Raw genomic sequence first — 24,591 nt, 5'->3', positions numbered from 1 at the left:
GTCTGGTCAAAATGCTGGAAAAATTGCCGGTAATACTGGCACTAGCATTTTGTACCGGACCAGGGAAACCCGAGTTTGCCGGTGGGTGCTCTGATCTACCGGCAGGCCTGACCTGCCAGTGATCAAGCCCTCATCGGCAAAGAAATGCCAGAATCACTGGCACCGCTACTATTGGTTCCGGTCATTGCGGCAATCCCATCCCATGGAGTCCTAGGGGAACTGACCGCCATCTCCACCAGCCGTAATATCGCAGTAATACCAGGATATCAGACGGCAGAGGCGGCAGTGGCAGCTTCCCGGTATCCTGCCGGATTTCCCGCCGGGATGCCGTGTAACTTGAAATGAGCCTCCAAGCCTCAAGTGGGAGACTTTCTTAGACTCCATGACTGAAGGATGGGAATAGTGAACTCTTTACTGCACTGAACAATGATCGAGTCCCAGGTCAGCTGTAGATAATAGAAACATCTCTCATTTGGAGTCTCGAAAATCAGGTATTTTTACGTACCATGTGAGCCTGTAGAATGTTGGAATGTAGGCAGGATCCCCAGATAGCCACCATGAATAGGTGCGAGACAATCGTTACACATGATTTCAAACATTTGCATACATTCCAGAACGCCAACTGGATTTTATCGTTGATCCGGTTAAAGAGCACAACCCTAATTTAGAAAGGTGGAAAAGCCTCCTTGGAGACTGAAGTGTGGGAAATATGAAGTCAATGTAAACTAATCGCCTTAGAGCGAAGCTAGCCTGAAAACAGTGTATGGCTGGAGTAGGAAAATATTTCCAGCGCCCGTTATTCCAGTGTTACCGGGATATTACGGGTGCAGGCAACAACGATAAGTTCCCATTCCATGGAGTCCCAATGGACTCCATGGAATTGGCTTCCCCTATCACCGAACTGGTAGTAACGGTGCCGGCAAAAGGGGCAATTAATTGCCGGTAGGGGCTTGAACTCCCTGTAGGTCAGGCCTGCCGATAGTTCACTGCCCCTACCGGCAAACTCAGAGTGTGACGGTCCGGGAATAATGCTGGATCTGGTATTACCGGCCATTTTACCTGCACTTTTCCCAGACCGGCAGATTCATAATGAGGGCCCATGTCTTGCTTTTTTTTAACTGTATGTATGTTTTTGTACAAGCCTTGGCATTTGACTTTTCCTGAAAAATCGCAGCATTTACTAAATATGCGTGCAACAGGGTTAATTGATGTATTTTTCAAATACTTTGTTAAATGTTAAAGGTATTTGTATCACGCACCGTCACCAACGGAGTTGGTCCCCAGGCACTCAGGCGGATCGGCAAATGAGAAGGTGGGATGGGTTAGTAAGGTGAAGAAGGAGTAGGATAGTGAGAGAGGTGGTGTCCTGTTGGCTGACACTGTGCGCTGAGCTTTGATGTGAGTATCGGATCGATGTCAGGCCTTGTGTGCTCTTGGTGCCGCTTATGTGTTGTTTGTTTGTTGTTAAGATAAGCTCTTTCTCAAAGTTTGTGGTTGTTCCAATGTTTAGCACATGTCACTCAATATGATACGGAGGAGCACACAATATTGAACAAAATGGTCCCAAGTGTTTGTGGGGGAAAATTAAGGCACAGCGGGGAGGCAAAAAATAAATATATATATATATATACACATCATGCATAAGAGTGAACTAAGGCTTCTCAGTCTTCCTCTAGTGGTCTTCATTCCCCAAGGATGTCGAGGGGGGCATGAGGCTCTTTAAAAAGAGATTATGGTGACTGCTTGTAATAGAAGATATAACAGTTATACCGTGTGGAGGGGCCTGGAAACAATATTTTTACTCAAGTGTGGGGCTTAGTATAAAAAAGTTTGAATATCACTGCTCAGTGAAGTTACGGCAGCTACACAGATCCATCAGGGTTCGCACACATGCTCGCCATCAGAATTATGAACAGGGGGGAGTCTGGGGTGCCTTCAGACATACTACTTCCCGAAAATGTTTTTCAGAACAAAGTATGATGTGATTAAAAAGGGTGCACAGGGAGAGAGGTTCGGGCTCTGTGAATCAGGTACAAGGGAGATGGTGCACAACTGAGAAGGGCCCCTCCTGACGCTCTTCAGTGCATTTGCACATGTGCACCTCAGGGATGATCCGGGCATTTCCAGATTTGCTCCAGTTTTAGGCTTTGTGAATTGGGTACAAGGGAGGTGATATGGCGTTCATAACGCGTCTGTGCACAAGTGTTTCTAGGTGGAGCAAATCTGAGATGCTCGCCGGCATCTCCTGACGCTCTTCAGTGCAAATCTTTGTGAATCACATTTGCACATGTGCACCTCAGAGATGTTCCGAGCATTTCCAGATTTGCTCCAGTTTTAGGCTTTGTGAATCGGGTAGAAGGGAGGTGATACTATATGATATGGCGTTTATAACGCGCATGTGCACAAGTGTTTCTTGGTGGAGCAAATCTGAAATGTTCGCCGGCATCTCCTGATGTCCTCCGGTGGAAATCTGGGCCTCGGAAGTTTTGCGGCAGTTCCACAGGCATCCGGACACTAACAATGTGGCACTTTGCGTCTGACTCTCTGCACTCTGCGTCTCGAACGATCTTAACCCTGGTTATGTCTGCACCCTAGGGAGCTGGAAATGACCGCCCGAGCTCTCAAGGGAGTGGAGGAGGAGAAGAAGGAGCTCTGCACCCTGACCGAATCCCTTCAGAGGACGCTTGAGGCAAGTTCATCCCCTCCTTCTGGGCCACCGTACGCATAGCCGTGGGAGTGGGGACGGATTGGGATTCAAAATGGTCACCTAGAGTCACGATTCACTGTTAGCACTCAGGGGAGTGTGTCTGGCCAATCAGGTTGTCAGCAACGTGGGCAGAATTAATCAGTGACTGCTCGTGTTCTCTTGTCCACCTGCATGCCTCCCATGGGTGCCCACCATGTTCACTCCATCACAGCTCATGGCCCAGGCCCCTTCACCTCTTGCCCCCTCCAATGCGCTGTATACCATCACCTAAGGCCCCACTGCAGTTGCCCTACTATTCACTCATCCCCAAGACCCCTTCACTTACTTTTTATTCACAGCCTCTGCCACGTCCTCCATCATCACGGCTGCCATGGAAATAGAAAGAGGACTCATATCCTTGACTGTTGTCTGTTGCAGGCATCTGTGTTTAGAGTTTTTTAAGGAAAATTGCCACGCGTAAAAGTCATAGACACAACTTCCATTAAAACAATTAACTATTAGAGTGCTACTAAGCTTTTAATGACCTGGAGAAACCCCTGGGGTGATAACAGCAATAAACCGTGGCATGAGAGGGAAACAAGACGGGTAAGGTCCCAGGGCCCTTGCAAGACCCTAGCTTCACTCGGGCCTACCTGGCTCAGGCGGGTGGTATGTTACCAGCCCTGTGCACCCCACATAGCAGGGTTGTTACCATATTCATGATCTTTGGAAACCTACTGTTTGATCAGTGCTTACGGGCACATTTCTGGAAGAATTGTTGCAAAAGAGGCATTTAATAGCACTTTGGACCAATGTCTTTGAGCAAAACTAACATCTGCTGAGTACTCTAACTTATCAAACTGGCCCACAATACCAGCCCACAATGGCCTCTCGGGCCAGTGCTGCAAATATATATATATATATATTTTTTTTTTAGCATTTATATAGCACTGCAAACCCTCAGGTATCTGAGCGCCGCTTATTGTTACCCACGCTGTGTGGTGCTCATTTATCAACTTCGAAAGGATGAAAGGCTGAGTTTGGCCCCGCCGCAGGCTCTGCACAGATGTCAAAGCGAGTGCTCTACTCGCTGTGCTATCAGACCGGCATGCCCTCTAAGTCAGCCCAGGACTAAATGGGTGCAGTCAGTGGGCCTCATCACGAGTTGGGCGGTTTCCCTATTGGCATACTGCCCAACTTTATTTGCATTAGCACCCACATGTCTGGCGGTGTGGCCGCCGGATCATGGGTTGGGCGCTAACCGTTACCCGTCCATTGGGTCTATTGGACCCAATGGGGAATTTTCGGTGCAATTACAGTGCGGTAATATCGCCGGCGGCAATTGCACCAAAATGGGAAATTTTCTGGCGTGTTTACCCCCAACTATCAGCTGTGGGTAAGCACACCAGACTCGGAATTGGGGTGGAGCAGTAAATGCAGCGGTAACACTGTTGATGAGCAACTGTAACAATTCGTGATGAGACCCACTACTTCAGAGGTCGAAATGCCCGCGCAGCTGCATATTTTGGAGACCCTATGCACAATGACGTGTGCCCTCTCCTCCCCAACCCCCGCCTCTATAGTTATCCAGGATGGGGCTGCCACAAGACACGTGGAGAGAGGGAGCTGTATAGGCCATCAGGGTATTCCGGCATTTGCAACCAGAGGTTGAAATGAGAACGCTCTGAAAGAGAAACCTATTTTTCTATTGGAAAATAAACTACATGATCAGATCCAGTGGCCAATGGATCGGGGGGAATCGGCTGGAGGCTCCACTGGAGCTCTTGAATGCGGGGTGAAGGAAGTTCCTCTAGCTCGTCCCCTGTGTAGGATTCAAGATCCCGACCCTCGTACCTTGATGGGACTAGGTTCACCTTCACCACTGGGGCAGGGAGCGACTTACAAGCCCAGGACCAAGATCTGGTCAAACATGACCCTCAGGGATGAAATGACAAACAGCTGATTAGTGCTCACATGCAGCACAGCTGGCAGCTGCAGTGCTCTCCTGGACGAGCCACAGATCACGTGGGTTCCCAGCCCCGCACCTTCACTGCCCGCACTTTTACTGTATTGTGAAGGAGTGCTGCCATACACTTCCACTTCCGGGAAGGAGGATTGTTTCAAAGGAAGAAGGGAGTGGTGAACGTAGTAATAAGCAATTCAAAGCATGGAAGAACATTAATTTCGTCAAAGACCATCTGATGGCCGATACTCCCCAAAACAGAGAGGGTCACACACTCCACCCTAACCTGTACCACCTGCCTGCCAATCTCTGTACCCCAGATCTCCATACCCTTCAAACTTTAGCCTTGGTGTTCTGTCCTCATAATTGTATATATATCACTGTACCCTGTTACTATTCGTTCTTGATGTACACCGCTCGTTAGCTTCCTAACTACGCTGCGCTATATATAATGAAATACATGCATTCATACGTGAGCAAATTAACATGCCAATTTGCTGTTTTAAAACAAAGGTGGTTTAATTTACCAGGTAGCTCACACGCTTCTTTAAATGTCAAGAACTTATACAGCCTTCCTCTTGGTGTCCTCACCAGGCAGGTCCAGTGTGCCACCCATTTCCTCCCCGGTGGAGTAACCATCTCGACCTCAGTGTTATGTCCTGCCCTGTGGTCACGCATGCCAGGCAGATGAAGGCTGGGGGCAGCCAGCTGACATGCTGGGGGCACCCAGTTCACACCAGCATACAGGAGACTGGTTTCCAAAGTATCGAATGATGAGCCGGAACTGGCTGGCCCTTTTCTATTAGTCACATGGTCTCCACCATGTGACCATAGCACGAGCCCTGGGAGATACCATGCTCCCAGGAAGGGGTGACACACCATACCCAGCAGAGATACCTCCAATCCGAGACTGTCTAGAAACATTCGGGTCACCCATGAGCTTTGCTGGCAAAGTGTCTCTCTATAGTCAGCCCCTGCGTGTGCCCGTCTCTGTGAAGGGCATGCGCCCCCTGCCGGTCCCTCCTTTGGTGCAGGACATCTCTCCGCTTTCAGGTGTGAAGGCAGACACTTAGGTACCCAATGGGAATTCTGGTCTTAATAAATGGCCCAATTAAAAACTACTAGAGCTAACAGCCTCTTGTGCTGGTCAAGGAGATTTAAATAAAAAACAAAATTGTTTAAGATCACTCAAGTTTCATTTATTAAGTTGTCACAAGTAAGTAGCTCAGGATCAGGGCTGAGCCCCAAAGGGGACCCACTGGCACCCACCACCCAGGATTGCATCTTCAACTGCCTGGGCTGGAACACAATTCACATCCAAACCGTCCAGGCACACAGCCAACATTCTCTCAGTGACATCATTCAGCCAAGACTCGAAGGGACCAGGACAAAACACACCTCCCTGCTTTCATCAACCACAATATGTGGAATATGCACAGACAGCATCCCAGTACCTGAATCCAACCACCGCCAGCATGCCCGAGTCACATGACCACATCCTCAGTAGACCAAACACCTCCCATCCAACATGGCCCCTCCTGGGCCTTGATACTACCAAGCACGACAGAAGAGATTTAAAAAAAAAAGAAACAGAACATTTTATGTTGGGTACTTGGCGTGGGTACCTCACTTGACTTCCTGAGTAGAATGTGAATTCGGTTTTATGTGCTTTTAGGTCCTATTCAAGCATCCAAAGAGCTGGGAGCTACCTGCTTTTTCTCTTTCCAACTAATCCCTTCCCTGCTTTCCTCCATCTTGTCATTACAGCACTTTATATAGGGCTTAACACTTCTCCAGCAACATTTCAAAAGTACAAAACATGCATGCATACATACTTGTGAGTGAGCAAGACTCCAGTTCTGGGATTGGAAACTTTGTGCAGGCCCATAGAAGGGCAAATCTGGGCCTCATTATGAGTTTTGCGGTCCGGAAATAAGGGTGCTGGTAGCACCCTTTCTGGACCACCAAACTAGAAGTCTGCTGGTAGGGAGACGGAACTCCCGGCAGGCCTGACATGCTGGGAATTCAGGCCCCTCCTGGTAGGCGTTTTACTGAAGCACTGGAGCCGTTACTAATGGTGCAGCTGCTTCAGGTTTCCCATGCCCATGGAGTCGTGTGGGACTCCATGGGAATTAACTGTACTGCTGCCGCCTGCGATATCCCATTAGCACCGGGCTGTCAGGCGGCGGTGGTAAGTGTTACAGGGTTGCCAGTAACCCATCACCTACCGTCTGGTTTTACCGGCAACCTCGTAAAGATGCCCACTCTAACGAGGAAAACTTTCCTCTTCAAAATGGCCTTTTCCTCTCATGCGGACTCAGTCAATTAGCCCCGATTAGACCTTAGGTTTTTACTTAGACTCCACCCTAACATTTACCAAACAGGTAAACACTCTGGCCTCATGCACATTATACATATGCAAAATAATTAGAGCTGGCAAATAATTTTTATCACCCAACAGTTGCATGATCCTAGCCAGAGCTCTTATTTTATCTGAACTGGACTACTATTATCTAACCGCCCTATACATTGGTGCCAACAAATACATTATCAATAAAATACAGATACTCCAGAACAATGCCTTTAGAGCTGCACTAAGCATTTCAAGAAAAGAACATATCTCCGATAAAAGGAGGAAACACAAGTGGCTATCCACACACAACAAAATCCGCCTAAAAACAGCCTCCCTCATCCATAAATGTCTAAACAATTAGGCACCACATTACCTGATCGAAAGAAGCTCTAGAAAAACCTCAAGCAGACCTATGAGATCAGTCAACTCCAACTGCCTTCAGGTGCCATGCTTTAAACTATCCACTATTGGCGGCTCCAGTTTTCCAGTCAAATCAGCACAATTGTGAAACTCCTTGCCACCCTCACTGAGAAGGGACCAAACATTTACCACATTTAGGCAGAATCTTATCAATTGGTTCAAAGAGAACGATAAGTAACCCCCTCAGCTTAGAACCATAATTGTAAATAACCTTCCTGCCTTAGATAGCATCCCATACGAACCTATATGCCTGTATTCTTTATGCTTTTTAGATTTTGATTCTATTTCACTCCTATGTCCGTTTTTTTATATGTTCTTTAACCTTTGTAACCAAGCTGTATGCCTTCTTACCTCCTGGGCCCTGATACCTTCGGGTGTGGCGCGCACAATAAATAACCAAACAAACAAACAAACAAACAGGGTGACTCCTGATCGAAGGAGGAACTGTACACCTCTTATCCACCCTCAATTCCTCAATTCTCAAGGATCCGATGGACACGCTTGCCCTTGGTCTGTGGGGTGCTGTTAGAGAACTAGTCTTTAAACAAATTGTATCATCCCCTACCCATGAAAAGGGGGTACATTAGATTGGGTCATCTGTTGCAGCATATGGGCTGGACTGGCCACTTTGGAATTATCCTTAATCCTGAGTGGCACAAACGACTTGCTCCACTCAGAACTGTTCAGGATCGTGATAAACGTAATACGCATTCCGATAGGATCCAACCAGTGAGGATCCAACCAGTGTTACTTATTAATGTACAAATTGTTGCTGCTAAACCCATTCCCATTGATCTTATCAGACCTTATATTCTTTGATGGATTTCCTATAGAGAACTCTGGTGATTTGCCAGTTGGCCTTCGTACTAGAGGTCCCTTTTGTCTGAGTAACCCCAGTTGTCTCAGGAGGATAGCTCAGGGGCAACACACTCACCTAGGAAGCATGTTTGATCCCCGGGTCTGCACTTAGAAACCTCTGGGTAGTAAGCGTGTTATGAATAATAATTATATATATATATACCTCTCTTTCCTTATATTTATGGGACAATGTGTTTAAGAAGATCTCTCAGTGGATTTTTTAATTTAATGGCTAAAACATATTGGTAAATCCAGCCAGCTCCTTTGAAAGTTAGTTAACAAGGTACATTGATGTCTGCTACATTGCATTGCATGTATATATTATGAGCGGTATAAAACTTCAAAAACTGCCGGTCTACCATAAACTTGTTATATATAATTTTTTTTTATCATAACATCGATGATAGTGTGAATGATATCCAACACACTCCAAAATGGCCGCCTGAAGGAAAATCCCTATGGATCGAGAAAAGGTGAAAGAGAAAAGAGACTAATTGGGCTGGGCAGAACCATAGAGTTCAAACCCTCTTTTCAATCATATTTAAACGCTGTGCAAAATACTGACTTTTATATGTGATCAAGCAACGGGAGCGTTGCGAAACGCGTCGTAATTCTGTCATGCCTTTAATAAAGCTGGAGATGGTATAAGAATTTTGTGGCGAACGGTGGATTTATTTTGGGAGACAATTATTGACGTCCTGACAGCTTTGAGTGCCGTCCCTGTGTGGAAAAGTGGAATTACTTTTCCTTTTGTTTCAAATATATATATTTCTGATGTTTGTTAATCTGCTTAGAATCACATGCTGTGCATAGGTCCGACATCCAGTGGTCACTGCGGAGTATTGCATTTTGTTTTTCGTAGTCGAAAAGGGGACGTCGACAAGGCGTGTCTATAACACTATCCCTGTAGTGACCTGCTTTGTACCCACAATCCCTCACGCGTCGAGGTCCCTCAGATTGTTTTTTTCCGCCCAGCTACTGGTCGCCTTTATGCGGAGCTCCTCGAGAGACATTGCCAAATAGTTTCTTCGACCTTTGGTCATTTGTTATTAATATCAATAACGTAGATCCCTCCCTCGACGCAGAGCTGTTTCTCCACCGCACAAGATCTTCGACGGAAGGACGAGAGGAGGGGATCCTTCGGCGCTGCCGAACACGTGGCCTGGCCTCGCCGGCCATACACAGTAGGGAGAGTGGGGTTTTGTGGTCTTTCTTTCTTATCTTTAAGAATGCCTTTCTCTTTCCCCTCCCTCTCTTTCGAGGTCGTAGTTACACTTATTACCCTCAGCTATGGAGAGGATGCCATTTAGGTTTTGCCCGCTTTGCAAGGGTAAATATACCTGGAAGGATAAGCACAAATGGTGCAACCGTTGCTTACCCCTCGATCACCAGGAGGACGGCTGTGAGGCCTGTAAATTACTGACCCCAAAACTCTAAAAGACCGCAGGGTCAAAAGGTGGGCAGCCTACACCATGTCTAGGCCTGACTCCTCGCCCGCTGCAGCCGCCGCCGAGTGTGACGAGGACAGTGACTACACGGCCCCCGTAACGGAGGCTGTAGACCTCTCAAAGGAGCGTTCACACTCCTCGTCATCCGTCCTCGGCCCCGACAAGCCCGGCTCACGCCCAGTTTATGGGGATGAACACCCTGGCGACAAGGACGCACACGGAAAAACACCAAAGCACATACCCCCCGGCACGCATTCGTCGAAGACGAAGGCAGCCATAGCACCGACGGGGACGCCGGGCCCACCGGCGTCTTCCGCCGACCGTAAGGGTCGTCAGCCCTCCCCACCACCGCTTCCGCGACAGGCGACTGGGCATTCTAAAAATAAGGGCGCTAACACCAAAACCTCCGGCGACGCGCATCGCAAGAGCGCTCACGTTGCCAACAAGGACTCGACGAGCAAGGACTTGACGAGCAAGGACTCGACGGGCAAGGACTCGACGAGCAAGGACTCGACGAGTAAAGGCTCGACGTTACATAGCGCGACGGCGACCGATCCCTCGGAAGAGAGAATGATCGCCGAAAGCCTCGCGCGCATAGCATCTAAGGACGGCCAGAGACGTATGGCGAGTGAGACGCCGAAAACCGCGCACAAGGCCAAAGATATGCCAAAAGCATCGGAAAACAGATCAGGCCAGTTCCCGACGCCGACAGAAGGCCCTAGCCAGCAAGAAAGCTACTCAGAAGGCGAAGGCTCACTTTGTTCGACGTTATGGGACAGAACCAGACAATTACAGGAGGAAGAAACTCCTTTTTCTTTCCCAGACCATCCGGGCCGACCTCAGTGGACCTTTGAAAGGTTCCAGACCTGTATCGACAAACTAGACAGGTTCATGTCCATCCCAGAAGACAGGGCACCCAAGAGACCAAGGGAGGCACCCCTGGAGAGTCCAAGGGCTAAATACCAGAAGTTTTATAACCCCATACAGGAGGACATATACTCTTACAATCCCACTGAGGAAGACACCTTCTTCCAGGAGGAAGATGAGTTCACCTATGTTGAAGACCAACAAGAAGAGGAAGGTTTTCACGAGGAAACTAACCTATGTGAGGAGGGATTCCAGGAAGACACAGGCGAGGACGACCCAAATCCCTGGCAGTCACCGGCTAGGTCGACTGACACAGGCAGTAGCAGTATAGTCATCAGGTCTACTGAAACTACACCAGTCAGGAACCCTTCGCCTGTCGATGATCAACCCACCTTCAATGCACTGCTGAAGAAGGCAGCAGCACATTTCGAAATCGAAACTGGGGAGGTCACCCCAGACATCAAAGAAAACCCCCCCACTAGCCACATTATACCCATCCTCGCCTCAGTTAATAGACGTATTACACCTTCTCTTTCCACTCCTGCATTGGTGAGAGGGGTCAATCCGAGGATTGAGAAACTGTTCTCTCCCTCTCAATCAGACCCATTATATATTAAGGGTTACCTCAATCCCGGACTCCCTGGTCGTGACCAACACCAGGAAAAGGGCAGGAGTCCCACTATCTACCAGCGAGGCACCCCCAGATAAAGAGGGGAAGAAGCTGTATGCCCTAGCCAAGAGAATCACCACCTCTGCAGCATTCTCTACCAGAATCGCCAATAATAATACCCTATTGGCAAGCTACGCCGATGCTCAATGGGCTAAGCTGAAACAGGACATCGAAGAAGTTCCCGAACCCCTAAGGACTCGTTTACTGGCTACAGTTAACGAGGGCTCTCTGGTCAATCAAAGCATCGTCACGAATACCCTTGATGCAGCAGAGACGGCTGGCCGCACTTTGGTACAAGGAATTTTACTGAAGCGTCACGTCTGGCTTCGCAATCCGGATTTAAGGCGGAAACACAAGTGTCCCTTATTAATAAACCCATAGAGGAGTCCAACCTCTTTGGGAGAGCAGTGGATGATGCGCTGGAGAACGCGAAGAAAGAATTTGATACAATAAAGACCTTAGACCAAATTTCAAAACCCCCTAAAAGGCGGGGATTTGGTAATAAGCGCTTTTTTCGTGGACAACGCCAGCAACAAAACCAACAACAACAGTGTTCTGCCAGCAACTACCAGGGTAATAGCGGCCAGTACAATCAGAGGGGTCAACGCCGTGGCAAGGGAAGAGGCCGGGGTTCCACCTCCAGAGGCTCCCAAGCCAACAACACCACCAAGTGACGTGAAGATTCGTGTCCCCTCCCATGCAACGCTGGTCGGGGCCGGTTAACATCCTTTCTTCCAGCATGGGAGGGAATAACATCAGACCGCTGGGTACTTTCCACCGTAGCCCGCGGCTACTGTATAGAGTTCAACAGTTCCCCAACATACAGACCCCTCAGGGGACGCTGCATGTCACCAGAACACCTCGCCATCCTTCTCCAAGAAGTGGACCAACTGCTGGAAAAAGGAGCCATAGAGGTCGTGCCTCTATCTCAGGTAATGGAAGGTATTTATTCAGTGTACTTCCTTGTACCCAAAAAGGATCTAACCATGCGCCCTGTATTAGATCTGCGCCCAGCTAACAAGTTTGTCAAACCCCAAAAGTTTCGTATGGTGACCTTACAGGAAGTGATCCCACTGCTATCACAGGGAGATTACATGACAATACTGGACATGAAAGATGCATACTTTCATATTTTAATGTTGCCAGCGCACAGAAAATACCTCAGGTTCATGATAGAGGGCATACACTACCAGTTCAGAGTGCTACCCTTCGGCATAGCATCTGCACCAAGGGTATTCACGAAAGTACTGGCAGTGGCAGCGGCCCACCTGCGCAGGTTATCCATCCCAGTATACCCTTCCCTCGACGACTGGCTCATAACAGGGGATACTTACGAGACATGCTTCTCAAACACCCAAAAGACTGTAGACCTTTTGTTCCAACTGGGCTTCTCCATCAACGACTAGAAGTCCAGCTTAGACCCCAGCCAAGTCAAACAATTCCTAGGGGCTCTATTCAAACAAAGGACGGCCTCGTCTTCCCTTCCAACGAGAGGGTCCAAAACATGCTGTTTCAGATCCCCCAATATGTGGCAGGTCGAGAGGTGACAGTGCGCAAAGCGATGCGCTTGCTAGGAATGATGGCGTTGTGTATTTATTTGGTACTTCATGCGCGCCTGCGCATACGCCCAATGCAAGAGTGGCTCAACAGCCTGTGGTGTCAGGCCAGCGGACAATGGGACGATCTAGTGGTGGTCTCGCAGGCATTGGTTCTCTCGCTACAGTGGTGGACAAAGGAAAATCTGATAATAGGAAAACACTTTGCCACACCCGCGGTGGAGGCCACTCTAACCACGGACGCATCCCTCACAGGATGGGGGGCTCACCTATCCCATCAGACTGCTCACGGAGTGTGGACTCCGAGCGTAGCATCCAAGCACATAAACCTACTGGAGTTACTGGCGTTGTTCAAAGCACTAAAAGCCTTCCAGGAACACCTACAAGGGAAGACAGTGATGGTCCTTACAGACAGCACCACAGCCATGTACTACATCAACAAGCAGGGGGGCACCCACTCTCCAGGACTGTCCAAGCTGTCCCAGAATATATGGAAGTGGGCTCTCAAGCACAACATGTTCCTACTGTCACAACACATACCAGGGGAACTCAATCCGCTAGCAGACAAACTCAGCAGAGACTTCCCCCTGCCCGAAGAGTACGAATGGCGATTGCACGAAGACATCGTTTTAGACGTCTTTACGCAATGGGGATTCCCGGAAATAGACCTGTTCGCAACTCTGGAGAACTCACAATGCCAAAGGTACGCCTCCAAGTACCCCAGAACCAGTCCAAGGGGAACGGTCTGTCGATTCAATGGTCAGGGAAATTTGTTTACGCCTTTCCCCCGACTCCCCTTCTCAACAAAGTTGTGCACAAGATGCACCAGGAACAAGTTACCATGATACTAGTGGCCCCAATGTGGGCCCGGCAGCCATGGTTCGCTCACTTGATGGAGATGTCCCTATCTCCCCCAGTGCAACCTCCCTGCCCGTACAACATGCTGTCACAGGACAAGGGCAGGACACTGCATCCATGCCCTCAGACCATGAACTTAGCAGCCTGGCTCCTGAGATCATAGAATTTGGACATCTACAACTTCCGCAGAGATGTATGGACATCCTCAGGGAAGCCAGTAAACCTAATACTCGCCACTGCTATTCTAGCAAGTGGAGAAGATTTGTCATCTGGTGTAGAGGTAAGCGCATCAACCCGGTTGACTGCTCTCCCACACACATTGTTCTGTACTTGACCCATTTACTGGATTCAGGTCTAGTGTTCAATTCCATTAAAGTCCACCTGGCGGCACTTTCTGCATACACCACTTCCCAACTTAAAGTGTCGTGGTGGAAGATACCAGTTATCAAGGCCTTCATGGAGGGGGTAAAGAGAATACACCCTCCGATAGCTAACCGAGCTCCCGGATGGGACTTAAATGTGGTACTTTCCAGACTCATGGGCTCGCCATTTGAACCCATGCACAAGGCAACTCTTAAAGACCTCACTCTTAAGACTGCTTTCCTAATAGCTATCACCTCCATTAGGAGAGTAAGTGAACTACAGGCTCTTTCTGTTCTAGACCCCTTCGTAACAGTTCACAAGGATAAGGTGGTTCTACGCACACACCCAAGGTTTGCACCGAAATTAATCTCGAAATTCCATGTAAACCAGTCAATAGAACTACCAACGTTCTTTCAAAACCCTTCCAACTTGGGAGAATAAAGTCTGCATACACTGGATGTACGCAGAGCTGTCATGTTCTACATGGAAAGAACCAGGCCACTGAGAAAGACTAATCAGTTCTTTGTCTCGGTGGCAGCAGGAAGAGAAGGAGATGCAGTCTCAAAGTCCACTATATCTAGATGGATTGTTCAATGCATCACTCTCTGTTACACTCTTGCTAAGAGAGAACTACCCTTCAAGCCAAGAGCACATTCTACTCGAGGCACTGGGGCTTCCATAGCGTTCATTGCAAATGTTCCCCTTGAGTCCATCTGCAAAGCGGCTACCTGGAGTTCTGTGCACACCTTTACAAAACACTATTGTCTAGATGCACACTCTAGATCTGACTCCCAGGTGGGACAGGCAGTATTAAGACATCTTTTCTCTACTGTTCCTTCTCATAACCCACCGCCAACTCCGGGTACTGCTTGCTAGTCTATGCACAGCATGTGATTCTAAGCAGATTAACAAACATCAGAAGACAATGCATTACTTACCGTAAAAGCATTTCTGATGGTTGTATCTGCTTAGATTCACATGCGCCCACCCTTCCTCCCCGCTCGGATGGAAGGAACATAGACACCTTTCTACATCTCTCTCTCTTTTCTGTACTCACTCACGTATAGAAGGCTCCCTCAGGGCAGAAAAAATACAAACAGAGGGACCTCGACGCGTGAGGGATTGTGGGTACAATGCACGTCACTATAGGGATAGTGTTACAGACACGCCTTGTCGACGTCCCCTTTTCGACTACGAAAAACAAAATGCAATACTCCGCAGTGACCACTGGATGTCGGACCTATGCACAGCATGTGAATCTAAGCAGATACAACCATCAGAAATGCTTTTACGATAAGTAATGCATTGTCATATATATATATATATATATATATATATATATATATATATATATATATATATATATATATAATTATATATATATATTCAATGAAAAAACTTTGTTAAAAGGGACGTTATGGTTCAAAGTAAAACCGAAAACCCCCTGAAAGTCGGCAGTTATGGTAAAATAAGCAACCATAACTCGCGCCACCGTGCACTGCTAACACTAACACCCAGGACATCAAAGATGACATCACAAATGTCATTGATGACATCACTGATGACATCACATGGCTGGCTCTCCCTTTTTTTCCTTTACTGACATATCTAAGCCACATAGTTTTCTTCAGTAACAGTCAGGAGTAAAAATTGAAAAGGTACTATATTCGTCGACTTAGAGTCAAGTCATATCATATGAAACATATATATAGCGGAAGACACAGGCTTGAAAGAGAGCAATCCTTTCTGTGCATGAAGATAATCATTAGAGTTATCAGCACTTTCTCATAGTTTTATTTGTATTACTATACCTTCCCTGTATATGCTCATATTTGTATACATTTTACTCACACTCCTTTCCTTAGGGTTCACTGACATCATTTGATACACATACATACAGTAAGTAGCAGCTTTGAAACAGAGCAATCATTTCTCTGCATAAAGACAATCAGTTAGGTTATGAACTCTTTCTGCTACTACTTCTGCTGCTTTTTTGCTTACTTCTCTGTCCCTGCATATACTCATATTTGTATGTGTTGTTGTCTCTTTGTGTTTTGTCTGTAATAATTTAATTATGTATTAAGTGGGTTTTACTAGCTACTTATTACATGTTTCACAGTACGCAAAACTCTAATAAGAAAGCAGTTATCATTTCATGATTCTACATGGCAAGATTATGAATATTGCACCTTCATCATGTATACTGCACACACTGCCTAAGTTTCTGCATGAGTTGCTTAGTATACTGGATAGAGCTTCATAATAGAATGCTATTTATATCAATGCATTGCTTAATGGACTAATTAGCTCATGATATTTATTCAAATGATCCTTGACACTTTTTGGTCAACATTATAAGAATCCCTCCTACAGAGTTTTCATGAAAAGTAAATGCACATGTGATGTCATCAGTGATGTCATCAATGACATTTGTGATGTCATCTTTGATGTCCTGGGTGTTAGTGTTATCAGTGCACGGTGGCGCGAGTTATGGTTGCTTATCTTACCATAACTGCCGAATTTCAGGGGTTTTTTGGTTTTACTTTGAACCATAACGTCCCTTTAACAATGTTTTTTACTGAATTTGATAGGTTTTAGTAGCGCAACTTAACCATAACGTCCCTTTTAACAACGTTTTTTCATTCAATTTCATAGGTTTTTATTAGCGCAACTTAACCATAACGTCCCTTTAACAAAGTTCTTTTACTGAATTTCATATGTTTTTAGTAGCACAACTTAACCATAATATCCCTGACTTTATATACATGTAACATAGAACATACTGAACCCCTAGCTAGTGATTTCGATGTTCACGGACTACCGCCATGTCCGCGGACATATCGAAAATCTGAGCATGGTGAATGTAAATTTAAATAGTGTGCCCCATTTCCCCGTTGAGGTTGGCTCTGAAAAGAGCCGTTTTTTGGGGGGGTTTTGCAGATGCTTGACAGACAGCTGTTATTTTGTATTTTTTTTATTTTTCTTACTTTACTCCTAAAATCTTCACATAACCTTCTCCAAAGCAACCCTTACATTCCAAAACAGAATGGCATTTCCCATAAAAGATAAGGAAATGCCATCTTCTTTAAAATAAACAGCATTACTGGAATCAATATTCTCATTATTACAGAAGAACATACCAGCTCTAAGCATGAAGGCACACATGCCTCGGTTGATTACACACCTAGCATTGTTTTGCTGAGGACAAAAAAATGAACTATTGTCCCATATTGCCCTAGGTACTAATCCAGAAAAAATTACTTTGGTATTTGGAAGGATGTTCATTACTGCTTGAACCAAGTGTTCCAAATCTGCCAACAAAGTAAGGGCACTGACATAGCCCAAATGGAAAGCACCATAGTGCAAAACTACCACATGGGGACTGTTCATCCTGCCCATATCTTCACAAACTTGCACAATTCCCTGTACATTGCAATCAGGCACAGTGCTCCACACCACCTCCACTCCTTTAACATCAAAATTCTTTGCAACATGCCTGCATTGAGCATGCTGTTGTAAACCATGCACAAACATATCTCCAAGCACCAACACCCTGACTTTCTCCACTTCTGCCATCTTCACTACACACAGTCTCTTTGAACACAAATCCACACCCTCAACATCTGATTGGCTGATCCCTACAGTCTTCTTTCCATGCTGGATTTGCTGGAAAACCCCGGATGTAGCACGCCCTGTCCGCGGACCGCGTAACTCTTAGACAGCCCTTCTACCATTTCCACTTCACTCTCTGTGCCATTCCCTCATTGGATACAGCTAAGCAGGCACACAATACGGAGAACGTCCTCAGAACACCCCCATTTTGTTTATTTTCGAACATTTCAGGACACCGCGAGTGTTCTTAGAACACATTCAACTTGCCAGCGAACAATACGGACAACGTCATCAGAACACCCCCATTTTCTTTATGTACGAACATTTCAGGACACCACGAGTGTTCTTAGAACACTTTCAGCTTGACAACGAACAATACAGACGACGTCTTCAGGACACCCCCTGCGAACATTCCAGGACCCCACGAGTCTTCGTAGAACACTTTCAACTTGACACCGAATCCATTCTGTTTTTTTACGAACATTTCAGAACAGCCGTGTTGTCCGCAGAAAAATCGAACACAACAAAAGCGTCTAGCACATAAAAAAAACAGAACATTGAACCTATCTCATACTCCCCCACCCTCCCCAAACACTCTTACACACCAACACACTCCACTAAATACAATTTTTAATCCAAGTTTCACCGCGCTGTCCGCGGTTGTCAGCGAATGCAAGATGGCGGGCGCCACATAAAATCTGACCCGCTCCACGCCCCACGCCGTCCAATCAGCGAACACGTCGCATGTCCGTGGACATCACGCAAGCTGCCCGGCCAATCGGGGCACTGTCCGCGGAGCGAACCGGGAAGTCCGTCTGCGAAGCTAACGGAGATATCACTAATTTTTTTGCCTTACATTTTGGTCATTTTAAAAAAAACTACTGGACAGATTTACACCAAATTTGCAAAAGCACGCTTTCAGGAGCAAGCCCCCGCTCCTGCCGCAAATTTGGTGTAAATCCGTCCAGCGGTTTGGGCTGTAGGCGTGCGCAATTTTTTTTCCCATTATGTCTATGGGAAAAAACAAAAGTTTTGGGACCCCCCCTATAACTTTGCCCCCCCTGGACCAAACCTCTCCAAACTTTGTAAAGACATTCAGAGTGGGCCATATACTTTGTTTGCAAAGTTTGGTGAGGATTCGTCCAGAGGGAGCGAAGTTATAAGCCACCCAAAAAATGCTCTTAACCATAACTACATGGACGCTACTGCGTCCATGTAATATATATTTATATATATATATATATATATATATATATATTCACACACACACAATCTCTTCCAGTCAACCCACCTGTTTCCTTCCATCTCTCCTCTCATCTTCAACATCCCTTTGGGGTACAAATGTGTCATGAAGCCTCCAGTATGTTTTTCCTCATTCTTAACACATCTTATAAGTAAGTTTCTTTGATATGTTTAAATAGTTTTTAATCGTTCAGTAGGGACAAAATGTATTTTAAAATTCACCATTTTGATACATTTTTCCAAAATGTTTATGGTGGGTAACGCCCCAAATCCTACTTAGAGCAATTGAGCTTGCTTTCTAAACCCGCTTGCACAGTGTAATATTATTTATTTATTTATTGCATTTGTTACATGCCCAAACCTGGAGATATCAAGGCATAGGTTACTTGGAAGCTTAGCTGGTTACAAATTAAGTTACAACACAGATAAAAAAAACGGAACTGTGAGACGAGGTGTGTGACAGTCCGCAGCAGTCTAGGAGCCCTACAGTCTTTCATCCGTGTTTATCCTGTGGGAGGACCCACATAAACCGTAACGGGAGCGGAGCTGTGAGACGAGGTGTGTGACAGTCTGCAGCAGTCTAGCAGCCCTACAGTCTTTCATCCATGTTTATCCTGTGGGAGGACCCACATAACCCGTGACGGGAGCAGAGCGGCGAGCGGAGCTGTGAGACGAGGTGTGTGACAGTCTGCAGCAGTCCGGGAAGCCAGGAAGCCGCGGGCCTGCATGGAATTGCATCAGCTGAAAGAAAAGGCAGAAATGCCGAAGCTAGACTGGAGGACAGCAAAGAGCGACACCACTGACATAGACGCTGATGCCGACGTGGACTCCTCCAAACAGCGCCTGAGAAGCGGTAAGCAGCCCTCTGAAGCTGCAGCAGTCTCTCCAACAGTTACAGGAGGTAAGAACGTAACACCTGAATCTGCTATCGCGACTGCCCTGACCTGCGACGCCATAGGTCCTGCGCCCCCCTCCCTCCAGCAGTACGGCGTCCTTAACATCCACAACCCGGGGCTCCTCTCCCTCCTTCGGTACGTCCAGCTCTCTGCAGACCTCTGCCGGAGGGCAGCCCCAGCAGGACTCTGTGCAGGAGCAGGATTGTGACGAAGTGAGTGGAATAAGCCTGTCACCGCCGCCATATGGGGGCCTGGACCTTCAAAAAAAAAATGAAATGGATATGAACGAGGTGGACGAGACCGACAAGGTCTACAAGCTGAAGGAAGCATTTTCTACCAGGGCACTACCAGAGAGAATGAGGCACTCTACTCCCGACTCTCTCGCCTCAGAAGAGGCCATTGCGGGAACTAATCATGAAGCTGGAAGTTTAAGGGTAACAATGGCTAGAAATGAATAGAACATAACAGCCTTAATACACGTTCCTCCAACTAGAGTGAAACCCATGGATCAACTAAAAGAAGTGAACATTTTTTCTCTTACTCATACCACCAACACCAACAAGGATGGCCTCACATCCTGAACGGACTCAGTAGAATGCTCAGAGGATGAGGGGCAAACCGAACTGGACAAAAGCAGTGTGGATGGTAACATGGAAGAAACTCAGTCCCCAACAAGAGACAAAACCCACATTATTGAGAAAATAAGTGCACAAAGAGCAAAAAACAAGCATAACAAGTTAAAGACAAAAGGCAACAGAGCGAAGCACGAAACACAGGAACTCAAAACAAGCATACAAAAACCCTCAACCAAAAAACCATTAAAAGTGCAGAGAAAGAGGGTGGCAACATCAACATTTTTGCCTAACCCACTGATGTCGTGCCCACTTAAAGATTTCTTCACTAAACATCAGAAACGTAAACTGGATGTTGACATGGAACTATCCGATTCTGAAATTCTGGAGGCCCTACAAGACACACTCCCCGCAAATAAATCACGCAAAACAGACATATCAGCTGAGCTCTCTGTCAGCTGCCCTCCAACAAGAACAACCCTGTGTCCGGCAGACACAAGTAGAGCAAATGATAAAAGCCCATTAGTTACTGGGCCAAAAACCACAGGCCGGCTCGATCACAAGTCACCTCGCAAAGCTATTCCATACATCCAAACAGAAGATCAAAAAGGGACCCCCAGGGTATCTGCCGGCCACTGTAATTTCCTGGAACAACCCAACAACAGCTCTGATCTACAATAAACGTCCACCGTAGCAGATGGGAGGTCACCAACAAGATCCCCTGATCCGGAAAGGGACCACACTGAGAAGAACCAACGATATGCTTGGACAAAAGCCCACTTGAACATGGGCAGAGAACCCAAAGTACCGGAGATAAACGATACCACCATTTTAGAGCCCTCAAGAAACAGGAAACCATCACTTGCCGTGGTAGCAGAACCAGAACATGACCTTAACCACTTTGATGACATACTGACCTTCTACTCACTACGGCCGAATAGGCGGCCAGTCACCATCCATTCTTTGCCAAAAAATAGAAGATTGAGCGAAATATCCACAGCGCCCCAAAAAGATTCCCCGACAAAAAAAACAGACATGTTAACGATCATGTCAACGATCATGTCGGCCATTACAATCGCCTTAGCGCCATTCTGTAAATTATACAAATTCATTAACAACTCTCTACAAGACGATACATCCTTAATTGGCAACATGAATACCAAACTGACGTTCATAGAGGGTTACATAAATAACCATGACGGAAGCAAGAAATACCAACTACTTGAAAATATGGGAAACAAAAGTGTCAGCTCTAGAAGAAGCATTATAGACTATGCAAGTAGCGATCAAAAACCAGACAATGAATATGGAAAAAAAAAATACAAACATTAAAACTACCGATAGCCAGTGAAGCTACTGATACTCCTCCGGGAGTTCCAAAAGCAAAAGAAAAAAGGATAGTGCTCAACTCATCGGGAGCCATAGGAGAATTAGAAATGGTACGGAAACAAGAACCGGCAAAAAAACAACCAGTTATATTGAAACTAGCAGCTTCAGAGACCACACTTAAATCGACAAGTACCCAAGGGAGGGACCAAGCAGGATCCAAGGCTCCAAATGACAAGGGTAGATCAAATGAAGATGAAGTTAGTGGGGACACACAGAGACCCCTCAATGTGGTAGACCTGACCAGATCTCCCAAATCTGTAGAAGAATTTTTGGCATCCTCGGACTTGATGAATACGGCCCAACATTGGGAATCCAGAGTTGGAGAAGCCGAGAGTGAGGGCCCGACAGTAGAGGAAGAAAAGACAATAGTAATAATAGATACTACACACCAGTGTCATCAGACAACAATGCAAAACAATAGGCGGCCAGCACATAAGAAATCAGCTAGAAGGTCAGCGCCTAAAGATCCAAAATCTCCATACGAACAAAATAAGAAAAGTGACCAAAGTGATACTTGAGAGAATAGAGTGGGGGATCAGGTGGATACCCCTCCAACACAAAAAGTCCAAAAATTAACGAAGGAAGCCAATCTTTGGCCAAAGAAAGATGAAAGATCGGAAGGGCCACTACGGGTCTTCAAACTAGAGCAAGAGGCAAATAGTGAGGGATATATGGTCCTGAATAGAAAAACAGTACTAAAAATAACTAGCAAAACCCACAGACTGAGGAAAATGAAGACGGACGATCTGGCATTCATTGAACCTTATCATAGAGAGCATATAGTGAAAGCCTATCTTCATGTTAAGCTGTATGCCCTCTGAGAAATTACCCCAGAAGCCTACACCGAAATTAAACATCTAGGCTTCACTTTAACTAAACTCCAAGACACAGCAACCGACAGTGACAATTTACAAAGAACCAAAGAAACTGACCATCTGAAACATCGAGACATATCAAGAACAGACGAGTTATACAGAAACAAACGGATAGACTACAGCCCAGGACGCAAAGACATCTACAGTCACAAACCAAACACGGACCATTTGAAACATCGATACATATCAAGAACAGACGAGTTATACAGGAACAATTGGATAGGCTACAGTTCAGGACGCAAAGACATCTACAATCACAAACCAAATATGGAACAGAATGACAGACGACAGCATCGACACAGATCCCAGAACAAGGACCGGAGTCATAGGGCCAATGAGACCCCTAAGAGACATAAGACCTCTCCTCGCTCCTATATAACGAGATCTAAACAAGAGGGGCCACAAATCCAACAGGCAACCAGACGCCCACCAGTGGCCTTAGAAGAAAGAAATGGCAAAACAAGCGTTGAGAAGCAAAAGAGACGCACAGATGAGAAAACCTCCACAGGTCCATGGACATGGTTTAAATCAGCACTTAGCAGCAAAGGTGATAAATAGCAACGAGTGGTGTCCTTAGTACCTCTACTCCCAGGATTCCAACTAACTTCGGACGTACATACTAGAGAAGCATTCACCTTTCGCTCCTGGAACACAAGAGGACAAACACACTTAACGAGTGTAGGGGAAGTCGATTTAGGAGAATATGATATTCTCTGCCTACAAGAAACATGGTTTGTAGAAAAGCCTTCTTTGGATGGTTTCACGGTAGAAATATCTCCTGCCGTGAAAGGATTACTGGGTCGTCCATCTTCGGGACTTTTCACAGCAATTCGAATAGAATGGGGAATAGCACCAATTGAAAAATTGGAAGAATCCTATGAAATGCTGGCTAGCCTAACATCATGGGCTCGGAAACCACAAGGCTCAGACAGAGAAATTTTGTCACGGCTAGCAATCATCAACACTTATTGGAACCCCCAACGAACAACAAGTAAAGCTTTCTGTGCAAAAGGGGTGGATATGATTGACAAAATATACATCGAATACGAAAATACTGACATCATCATATGCGGCGACCTGAACGCCAAATGCGAGGAACAGTGGAAGAGTACCGACGTTCAATTCCTTCACACAGCATCAGAAGAAAGAGGCAAGGCATGGATGACCTTTACTGCCTCTAGACACCTCTATAACATCGCAAGTCTGTTTCCTAATCAAGAAATGGAGCCAACCTGGCAATGGCAAAAAAACAAGGCTACATTGATTACATTTTTGTAAGTCAGGGACTCCTACCCAACATACAGACTTTTCAGGTGCAACGAACCAACCACAGTGATCACAATCTGCTCCACTTATCATGGCAGGGAGAACGCCCACTAAAGCAGACCTACAACTATAATTTGTCAGTAAATAAGCAACAAACATGACTCAGCTTGACAACAGCAGATGTGAGGGAGATAAATGCAAAATATAACCCACTAGCAGTAACGAAGGCCATGACGCAAAAACAATGGAGACCAAACTATCTTCCATTTCTATTGGCCTACAAAGTAAAGCCGGCAGGCCACAAAAACACCTGTGAGCAATTCAAACATGCCTATGATGGGTCTGTGGTCGAAAAAAGAAGATGGATACGGAAATTGAAAAGAAAGGCAGAAAAGACTAATACAGCGGAAATATGGTCGACCTTCGAAATAGAATCAAAGGCATATACCAGATGGACAAAACATCACAGACTGGCATTGTACCAACAGGATTCGAAGGAAATGTTAAGAGCACTAAGTACAAAAAAATCTCGTGACTTCTGGGCTTTAATTCAAAAGACACAGACCTCTAATGACATCTCAAACTCAGTATCAGAAGAGAAGTGGAGAACTCATTTTGTATCCCTCTTCGATTTCCCACCATCTACCATCCAAACCTCCCAATGGGAAACTGTACCATCATGGGCAGATGTGACAGA

At 46.2% G+C, this 24,591-nt stretch overlaps 1 protein-coding gene across 2 annotated transcripts in view; it reads left to right on the top strand.

Annotated features, from left to right (window-relative positions):
* PLEKHD1 (pleckstrin homology and coiled-coil domain containing D1) overlaps positions 1 to 24,591 on the top strand; it is a 310,344-nt gene that overhangs the window by 250,374 nt on the left and 35,379 nt on the right. For both annotated transcript variants that reach the window (XM_069638581.1, XM_069638582.1), the window contains one exon: positions 2,596 to 2,689. In XM_069638581.1, the coding sequence (XP_069494682.1) occupies positions 2,596 to 2,689 (94 nt within the window). The remainder of the gene's footprint in view (positions 1 to 2,595; positions 2,690 to 24,591) is intronic.

Source organism: Ambystoma mexicanum, chromosome 14 (genome assembly GCF_040938575.1).
Source record: "Ambystoma mexicanum isolate Mex_15411 chromosome 14, UKY_AmexF1_1, whole genome shotgun sequence".
Taxonomy (NCBI): domain Eukaryota; kingdom Metazoa; phylum Chordata; class Amphibia; order Caudata; family Ambystomatidae; genus Ambystoma; species Ambystoma mexicanum.
This window is presented reverse-complemented; position numbering and strand designations above follow the sequence as displayed.